General features: G+C 45.4%; 1 gene segment (V, D, J or C); it reads left to right on the forward strand.

Moving 5' to 3' along the window:
* Window positions 1-8,308: 8,308 nt before the first annotated feature.
* Window positions 8,309-9,042, forward strand: LOC142464659 (T cell receptor alpha variable 26-2-like). The segment is given in 2 exon segments: window positions 8,309-8,357; window positions 8,684-9,042. Coding segments are annotated over 2 exon segments (408 nt in total).
* The last annotated feature ends 1,248 nt before the right edge of the window (window positions 9,043-10,290 follow it).

Here is a 10,290-nt window from a genome sequence, read left to right on the forward strand (position 1 = left end):
CTTAACTCCTTGAGAACTCTTGGATGTATGTCATCGGGGCCAGGTGCCTTATTTACTTTAATTTTTTCAAGTCGCTTATGAACTTTTTCCTCAGTTAACCAATTGTTCATTAATATGGAGGTTGTGGCTTCCTCCTGCGGCACTACTATTGAACTTGATTCTTCCCTGGTAAACACAGAGGCAAAGAATTTGTTCAATACCTCAGCTTTTTCCTTATCTCCAATAATCTGCTTCCCATTTCACACTGAAAGGGTCCTATATTTTCTTTTCTAATTTTTTTGTTATTAAGGTACTTAAAGAACTTTTTAGGGTTGACCTTACCTTCTATTGCAAACCTTAATCTCTCTCCTTCCCCACCTCTCTCCCTCACATCCCTCTCAAGCCCGCCATCCCTCACCCCTCCCCCATCTCCCATCTATCTCTCTCTCTCTCCCCTGCCCTCCTCTCTCTCCCACCCTCTCTCACCCTCCCACACCTCTTTCTTCCCCCACATCTCTCTCTCCCAGCTCTTTCTCTCTTCCACCCACATCTTACTCCCCCCAACCCTAACTCCCTCACTGCTCTCTCTATCTCTCTCTCCCCATATCTCTCTCTCCCCTAAGCTCTATCTCTCTTCCATACACCTCTTTCCCCCCACCACTCTCCCCCCCCCTCTGTTCTCTCTCACCTTCCCACCTCTCCTTTTCCTTCCCACCTTAATCTCTCTCTCCCTACCTCCCTCTCCAACATCCCTCACACTCCCGCCAGTCCCTCTCTCTCTCCCCCCCATCTTTCACTTCTCTCTTCCCCCCCACATGTCCCTCCCTCTCCCACACGGCTCTCTCTCCCCTTCCCCACCCTCTCTCTCACTTTCCTTTCTCTCCCCTCACCCTGCTCTCTCCCATCACCCCTCTCTCCCACCCCATCTCTCTCTCTCCCCATGTCTCTCTCTCCCCTAAGCTCTCTCTCTCTTCCATACACCTCTTTCTCCCCCCACCACTCTCACCCCCCACCGTTTTCTCACCTTCCCACCTCTCTTTTTCCTCCCCACCTTAATCTCTCTCTCCCCAACTCTCTCCACCACATCCCTCTCTCTCCAGCCATCCCTCTCCCCCATCCCCCCATCACCCACCTATATCTATCTCCTTGTGCTCCTCTCTCCCCCCACCCCTCTCTCCCCCCTCATCTCTCTCTCCCCCGTATGCCTCTTTGTCTCCCCCCAGCCCTCTTAACCCCCACCTCTCATTCTCTCCCCCCGCCCCACCTCTCTATCTCTACCCCCAGATTTCTCTCAATCCACTCTCTCTCCCCTGCCCACCTCTCTCCCTCCCACTTCTCTTTCTCTCTCTCTCCCCCATATCTCTCTCCCACCAGCTCTCAACCATACTCACCTTTTTCTTCCTCCACTTCTCTTTCTACCCCCATATCTCTCTCCCACCAGCTCTCCCCCATACCCACCTCTCTTTTCCCCCACTGCTTTCTCCTTCCCACCGCTTTCTCTCCTTGCCACCTTAATCTCTCTCTCCCTACCTTCCTCTCCGACATCCCTCACACTACCACCAGTCCCTCTCTCTTCCCCCCAACTCTCTCTCCCTCTCCCACATAGCTCTCTCTCCCCTTCCCCACCCTCTCTCACATTCCTTTCTTTCCCCCCACCCTGCTCTCTCCCATCACCCCTCTCTCACCCCCTCTCTCTATCTACACCCAACTTTCTCTCTCTACCCCCACCCCTCTCTCTCCCTTCCCCACCCCCCCTCTCTCTCCCAACACCTCTCTCTCCCCCCACCACTGATCTCTCCTCCGCCCCATTTCTCCTTCTTCTGCACACCCTCTCCTCCCACCCCCTTAGTCTGTCCCTCCCCCTCTATCCCCCCTCTCACTCTCCCCCTCCCTCTGTGCCCCTCTCTCTCTCCCCCACATGCTGCCCCTCTGTTTTAACACGCCCTCCCTTCCATTTTTACAATCTCAAAATAAGTGGTACAATTTTTATTGGTTTTCATTGGTTCTTTTAATGTTTTGATTGCTTATTAGTTATTGGAATATTTCACTGTGAAGACCTTTAGAAAACCTACTGAAGAATGCTACATTTGAGGACCAATTAGCTTTTACAAGATCACTAATAATCACCCTGGCAGCTGTTCTGTAGGATAACATTTTAAGGATTACAGTATTTGCTTGGTGACTTTCCTGCCATACGTACTCTATGGGCACAAGCTGAGAAAGGAATGTATATACTTTTTAGTACTGTAATTTATTGATTATTTAAAATGCAAACACTTCTACCACAAATACTAATAACTTCTCTATAAAAGAGGGACAATGAAACTGTTTGAACTGATTATACATCCAGTTTTTCCCATTTCATCCTTCTCAAGGCTGTCTTCACCCCCTTGTTTCTCAATGAATAAATTATGGGATTCCACATTGGAGAGTGCAGGAATCGGCAATAGTCACTTCTACTAAAAAGTCCATTGGGTTCGGCTTCAGATAAATGAAGACTGGAGGTCCGAAGAACATGGAGTCAGTGATTACGTGCGAGGTGCAGCTGGAGATGGTTTGTGCCTCCTCTCAGAGGTGCTAATATTCATTATGACAATCACGATGAGGACATAAGATTAGTTATGGGCAGAACAGTCTAAATCTATTCCCCGGAATTCCACGAGAGAGAAAGAGAGGAGAGGGAGGAGAAAGAGAGGGAGAGACAGAGACAGAGAGAGGAGAAAAGATGGACAACCTTGTTCTACTGGCTTAGAAGAAAATGGGTGCCACTTCTGCTGCTCTACTGCTCTACTGGAGCACAGATGATTTAGCTCACTCTGCTAGAGTTGTGGCTTAGAAAAGTAGTGATTTTTAGACAGCAGCCACCGTCATTTAGAACCCAATGGGAAAGAGACCTGGGAGAGACATTAGAAGATGACGAGTGGAACGCTATATATATGGCCACGGCAAAAAGCTCCATATGTACCACACTAAAGGAGAACGCATATAAGGTCCTAATGCGGTGGTACCTCACCCCAATGAAATTAGCCAAGTTCGTGCCTGGATCCTCCTCACTATGCCCCCGGCAGTGCGGAGGATCGGCCGATCTGTTACATATGCTGTGGTCTTGCCCGCGGATCTCCCCACTATGGGAAGAAATTAGACATTGGATACAGAGAGTCTTCGACCTCACTATTCCCCCAGACCCATAGCTATTCCTCTTGAATAGACCACTAACGGACCTGTCCAAAGCAAACAATAAACTAATAGCACATTTTGCAATAGCCACACGGAGCGAGATAGCAGCACTATGGAAACGCCCCGAAATTCCAAGTATCCCAAAGATTCGAAATCGATTGTGGTTTATCTGCCAGATGGAAAAGTTGACGAGTCTAGTTAACGACACTGGCACCAATTATCTCAAAGTATGGACGCCTTGGCTGGCGCAGACGGATATCCCCGGGGTTGAGAGGAACACAATCTGGCTGTGATAGATGAAGGTGCGTTCTCCTTTAGGAGCGGAAACTCAGCTCACGACGACTACACAGACAAATAGACAGAACGCCTACAGAGGTGTTAAACTGGAGAGGACGCAACCCACAAAGAGCCTTACTAGGAGCGGTGAAGAGACCTAGCACGAGTCGATGCTCCTCTTCCGGCCACGCCACCCCTTTACCCCCTTCCTACCCACCACCCTTTTTTTTTTTTTTTTCTTTATTGATTTTGTGTTTGTCAATTTGAATCAATCGTACTATGTGAATTATGTTATTATCTTTATTGCTAGTCTACCCAAAACAATCCGGTCGAGTAGGGCCCGAAAAACCGGGATATGTCTCACAAGCTGACATACGGTACTGTCTATAGCGGAGATTAACACTAAAAATGAATGTAATGTATACTGTATTCTGTATCACTTGTTTGGAAAAATGCAATAAAATTTAAGTTACAAAAAAAAAGAAAAGTAGTGATTGTGGGCTCTAGTCCTTTTGGGCCTTACACCATTCCAGCCATTAGGTTGTTACCTTAAGCTTATGTACTCTATATACTGTAGTTGGTATGGGAATCCTTTTAGGAAGTGTGTGATGGGACTTATTTTAATATACTTTGTATAGCCATTAGCATATCTCCCAGCCAGGTACCTCAGCTGTCTTCCCTTTTCAGCACTGGCATGTCTCCTTAACTTATTTGGTGGGACATTTGAGGGATAGGGAGGTCGTCTATGCAACGATCGTGAAAGAGTGCCTGGCCATAGTTTGGGCTCAAAAGAAATTGCAGCCTTATGTGTATGGGAGGCCCTTAAGGGTGATTACGGATCACAACCCCATAAGCTTGTTGCAGCGGGTGTCAGGGGAAAATGGGAAGTTGTTGCATAGGAGCCTTGCAATTTAGGAGTTTGATTTTACAATTCAGCACAAGAAGGGCAGTGAGCACAGCAACGCCGATAGACTTTCCCGGCAGGATGACTCCCAGCCCTAACAAAAGGACTTCAAGAGTTTTCAGGCTTGGGGAGCCATCTGATGTGGTAGCTACCCCAGAGCCTTCATCTTGAAGGGGGAGATGTGATGGTAGAGGCAGCCAGCCTCACATAATAAAGGTGAAGCCCGGCTGGTTGCCAAAAAGTTGTGTGTAATGGCTGCTTCTGTGAGGCTCATTTTAGCCTGTATGTTATGTGTTTTGTGTATCCAAAAGCCAGGGTGTGCAGTGCACAGCAGTAATGAAAAGAGCAGGTCTTGCAAAAAATAAGTCCTGTTTTGTGTAACCTCTTCCAGGAGAAAGCTAATTTCACTGTGTGATATCTGGAATGGGGAAACTGTGTGTCTTGGGGAACTGGGATTGTAACAAAGCCCTTTTACTCCCTGTGTTAGTGTTTTCCCCGCACAGTTAGTAAGCCAGCAATGTCCTTTGTGTTTCCAGTATTTCTCCATGTGCAGAGACAGTAATTCACTTAGCTGGGTTGCATACTGAGAAATATCGGTTTGTGGAAGAACTTGCGAGTGGCTTGAGTACCTGGACAATGGTGAGCAGGGAAGGGCAGTGACTAAGGTCTGGGAATTGGTTCTCGGAGGTGCAGAGCCTTTGTTCCCCGAGATGCTGGGGCGCCTATCGCACAGGGGGTATGGGGCTGGACGAGGAACTGTTGTTGTGTCTCAGCTCTGTATGGACGATTCCTATTGGCCAATTCAAATTTCCTGCTCGCCAGTAGCTCACTCACCGATGGGCAGTCCAGAGTCCCTAGGCCTACCCCTTCCTCTGATTGGTGCAGCCAGACGAGCCCTTGTCCTCTGATTGGCTGCACCATCACAATCTGTGCTCTGATTGGTCGGAGGCCTCTGCTCCAGCAAAAAGATAGGAGATTGAGGTCTATGTAAGGGGCATGGCTGATCAGAGTACCAGAAGATCTTAACAGGTTCGATGAAGGAGAGATGGAGCACTACTACAAAAACAATTGCTAGAGAGTGGGTCCCCAATAAAGGTTTAATGGATCAGAGCATGGTACAAGAAAAAACGAGCCCTAAGGCTCCCTTTTACACTGCAATAATCCTAGTCAATGTATCAATCTGGACACAAGCAAGTGTGAGCATTCACCATTCAAGAGGTGGTACTCTTCCAGTTTATTGATGTTATTGGATTTGGTGTTGTTAATCTGTAGAAGGTCACCTCATGGTGTGGGATACTTCAAGGACACTATTCATGGCAATTATGTCGTTATAAGCCTGGCAGCTTTTTGGGTCAGTGTTAGAGCACCATACAGCATTTTTTTTACCAGAAGAACTTAGAGTTTTTTGAGTCGATCTTAGAGTTGATCCTGGAGCGTGGATCGGAGACTATGACGGCGGGCTATTCAAAAGTGCTACTTGTCGAATAGCACTGAGAAGACAGAGAAGAAGCTGTTCAGGGCAAGCCTATCGAAGCAGGCCCCATAACCTACAGTAGGTGAGGCTAGATTCTTCCCCTTCAGGCCCCAGTTTGTGAGTGTTACACTGTGATTGTGTTATTCGTGTGTTTGTTGGCTTGCCAGAATAAACTTTTGTTTATTCAACTACTGTGTCCTTTCTGGTGATAGTGATCCTGGTGTGAAAAAATCTGGTCTCCCGTGACACATCTTTTATGGGTTCAACTAAGACTTACCTTTTAAGAAAGGCAGATTTTATTAAACTGAGGACTACAAGTAATACAATGGGATGATGTTTTTGCAGGGAAAATGTAGAAGATAAATGGGCAGTCTTTAAAACATTGTTAGAAAAGCACACGTATCAGTGTATACCCTTGGAATTATAAGGAATGTAACAAAAATTGCAAAAGTGCAATCAAATTAGCAAAATGGATAATGAAAAAAAGATTGCAATAGAAAGTAAGATCAGCCATAAAACGTTCTTTAAGTGGATTGTCAGTGATCAGAAAACAAGTCCGGTTTAACTTTTTCAGACTGATTCGCAGAAATCCGCGGCCCCAAAAAACGACCAATCCGCAAAAGAAAAACGCCTCTCTCTACTCATTGGAATTACGAAGACATTAAACACCACACCCCAGCATGATCTTTTTGGGAACCCCTCCGAACTCAGCTCCTGCAGCTTGTCTTTTTCTTGGCCTCTGGATCTTTGGAGTGGTTGTCCTCATGGATCAGCAACAGCAATCACGTTATGTCTGTTTAAACAGACTTTCCCTTGTAGATAGATCTCACAAAAGAGGATAGGAAGGGAATAAAAGGAGAAACAAAATGTGTAAAACCTTTTAATAAAAATGTACCTTAAAATAAAAAAGAGGTAATCAACTCATATTCTGTGAGTTAAATATAGGCAGTAGAGAGTGTTTAGCGAGTCTCTCACACTCGTGGTTGGAAACGCCGATTACCAGTCCTCCTCACACCGGCGGCTACTTCCGCATCACGTGGTCTGGTCCAGCTCAGCTCTCGCAGGATTTTGTCTCTGTTGAGTCAGAAGTTCACTGCCGTGGCTCCGTTCAAATCTCTCTCTGGACAGTCTCTCGGCGTGTCTCTACCTGCACCAATAACGCTTGCCCTACGCGTTTCTCCACTTGGGCTTCGTCAGGGGCTACTGAATGAGAATTTTAATCCTAAGAGAGGTATATTAGTATTTTATGTGGTAGTGTTAGGACTTGCGAATGGGTGTCTGCCTTGTCGTTGCTCACAAGCTTACAATGCTTTGGCCAAAGGGTTAAACTAAATGACCCTTTTTCAAGAGAATATATAAGTATTTTACTGTGTATTTTTGTCATATTGGATGTAGCATTGGGCTTCTCTGTCGTCTGTTAATTACGAAGACATTGCAAGTTTATACTATGTCCCTGCACAGCTGTTATATTTTTAATTACCCCAAGATTGAGACCTTGAGCTTCCTACAAATTAAGACTTGAGCTTCCTTCAATGCCTCTGCCTATGGCAACAGTGCTAACTGGTGAATAGCCAAATGTAAGGTGATACTTAGGAAGAGTGTAACAGAGACTCCTGGACCAATTGAGAAAGAGATGGAGGAGACAGGAGTTAAGAACAGCAGAGAGGGTGGTGAGAAAAATGTTAAATGTATAATATTAATAGAATCATTTAATTTAAAATGATATAAATGCAATAAAAAAACACTTTCTCTTATTGTTCCCAGTATTAGGTTTAGCAGGTTTTTTTGTTAGCTTTAACTTCTTCTCAGGAGAGACACCGTGCTTCTTTTATCTCGGAGGGGATAAATTGAGAGCTACTTGCTTAAGTCAGTGTAGGGTTCCACGTTACCACGTTCTGCATTGAATGAGGTAACATCTGAGGGAATATAATTGATTGTAATTTAAAGCCCAATTTTCAGACATGTTATTCACTTAGTATGCATCCACACCTTTCATTTGGTAGCATCCATTTTCACGGTGTTTGCATAATATTAGTCTTAGTCATTTGTTAATAGTAATTATTTTTACATACTGTAGTGGACAGGGTTAAAAATATAACTTAATCGGGAAAGAAATGAGCTGGTACTTGGTCTTTCACTTCCCTTAGAGTCACCAAAAATACTTTCTCCCCCTCCATCCCCCTCCCCCAATGATGAGCAGCTTTAGCAGCCATAAAAACGAGGTGTAGTGGGAAGCTGTCAGAATGAGGTGGCATTCGATTATGGAAAAACAAGTCCTCTAGTGCCACATCATACCTAACATACAGGGGTTGACAATGTGTATTCAAAAGTTCACCCTTACACCTGTTTCCTGTTTAGGTTCCTCCCATTTTTCAATCGTTGCCTCACACATGTAGATATTTGCAGCCTGACTGATGGTGCTTCATCTTGTACTGTACATTTCCCTCTGAGGTTTTCTTCTGCGCAGGCTGAAAATGCCAAGTTTTAGATTGAGAACCATGAGGAAACTTGGTCACTTCATCCTATTTGTCCTGCACCTTTGGTCAGGTATGGTACAATCATGATGGCTACAGTATTTATTGCTGGAGAGCTGTGCAGCACAAACATGCTCCTCCAGTGATATTATCAGGTACTTGTAGAAAAGGTTCCTACAGCATGTGAGGATCCAATTAGGTTACAACATGAACTGAATCTTTAATTCAATATCTCCTGGATTACAGTTCTGGTATCAGACATCAATATCTCTCTCTCTCTCTATCTTCCTCCCTCTATCTCTAGTAATGTTAGGTAAATATACACAATGTTCAAACAATGGAGATGATTTTAATTATCCTGGATGTCATAATGTTAAACTGGAATAATTTCTCTTTCAGGAGGTGTTTTGGGAGATTCGGTAGAGCCAAAGGAGTCCAAAATGTTCATTGAAGAAGGAATGAATTTCACTTTCTCCTGCTCTTCCTCCACAAGCTATGCCACAACTTTCTATCTTTATTGGTACCGTCATTATCCCAACAGAGGTCCAGAATACATATTGCATAAAGCTAACAAAGGAACTGCCTCTGAATCACCTACTTTTACTAAAGGGAGGTTTATATCTGAGGTGAATTCGGACTCTACAAATCTGACCATCATTAACTTGAAGATGGTGGATTCTGCCACATATCACTGTGCATTGCAGAGGGCACAATGTGACAGAGCTCAGCTGAGCAGCTACAGTAACCTCAGTCACTAGAGGATGTAGCTAAGCTTGTGGGAGGGAAGTTCAGTAATTGTGGTTCAGTAGTTTCATTTTTAGATAAGTAAAATGTTTTCACCCACAGTCAAACCTTCAGGACACATTATGGGTATATACAGTATAAGGTATAGCGGTTATTTCATTTACATCAGATGAAAGGTTGTCCACCAAGAAGTCATATTATTAGTCTACAGGGGCTAGAATCAGGCTAATGCTTGTTATGCTTTTGGAGGGCCTAAAAGAGAATTATTCTGGGATGAGGATTACATCTCTTCATTTAGATAATAATGCAAAATCAAGCTCTCTTAATGCATCGAAAGGGACGAGACATTGAGAAAAGAGTTCAAGTATTGTTTTATTTGGAAGAGGGTAAGGTGACTAAGTGGGATGAATCCCCAAAGGTTTCCTTCTGTTTGATTGGCCTTTACACCATCTTTGGTTACTGGTGAATTGTGAATATTGTAATGGATGTACAGAATAGAACAACCTCACAGTTATGGGGGTAGGAGGCCATTCATGAATGAAAGAAATATGAAAAACAAAATAATCTGTTGGCACTCCAGGAAAAAAAGTGTTTACCGATCCGACGGCTAGGAATACCAAGGAACCATTCTCAAGGATATATCCATGTATGTGTGTGTATCTCTCTCTCTCCACACATATATACACATATACAGTGTTCGACAATTAATGATAACCTCACGCCCGTGGCGAGTGGATTTAGGCCGCTGGCGAGCCGTTGCTGCGGCTCTATGAATTCCCCTGCTCACGCCCAATTTTTTTAATTTTTAATAAACAAATAACCCCCCTCCCTGATTGGGTTAACGCGGGGAAGAGGGCCGGCAGGCAGCTCTGGGTTATCCCCTTCCCCCGATCTCCTTCCCCTCCTGCCCCTGATCTCCTCCCCCCTCCTGATCTCCTCCCCCCTGTCCCCGATCCCCGCTTGCTGCTTGGGGGTCCGCTTCGGGGGTGGGGGGGGGCATGCCAGGAGGCTCACAGTGTGCAGGCTGCCGGTGCACAAGCACTGGCTCTTCTTACTATCCGGCAGGGCGAGCGCAGGCCAAGGCACGGTGTGGGGTAGGGAGGCTTCTTCCCAGCCACCGCCAGCGGCAGCGGGCCTTGAATTCACAGCCGTCCCTGGGAAGTGATCCGTGATAACTCCCTGACAGAGGAGCAGGGGATTCTGGGAGCTGTAGTTCTGCTGAATGGGAGGCAGAGGAAACACTTGGGCCCTCCCGGCCGCCT

The sequence above is a fragment of the Ascaphus truei genome, chromosome 13 (assembly GCF_040206685.1).
Source record: "Ascaphus truei isolate aAscTru1 chromosome 13, aAscTru1.hap1, whole genome shotgun sequence".
In the NCBI taxonomy this organism is placed as follows: domain Eukaryota; kingdom Metazoa; phylum Chordata; class Amphibia; order Anura; family Ascaphidae; genus Ascaphus; species Ascaphus truei.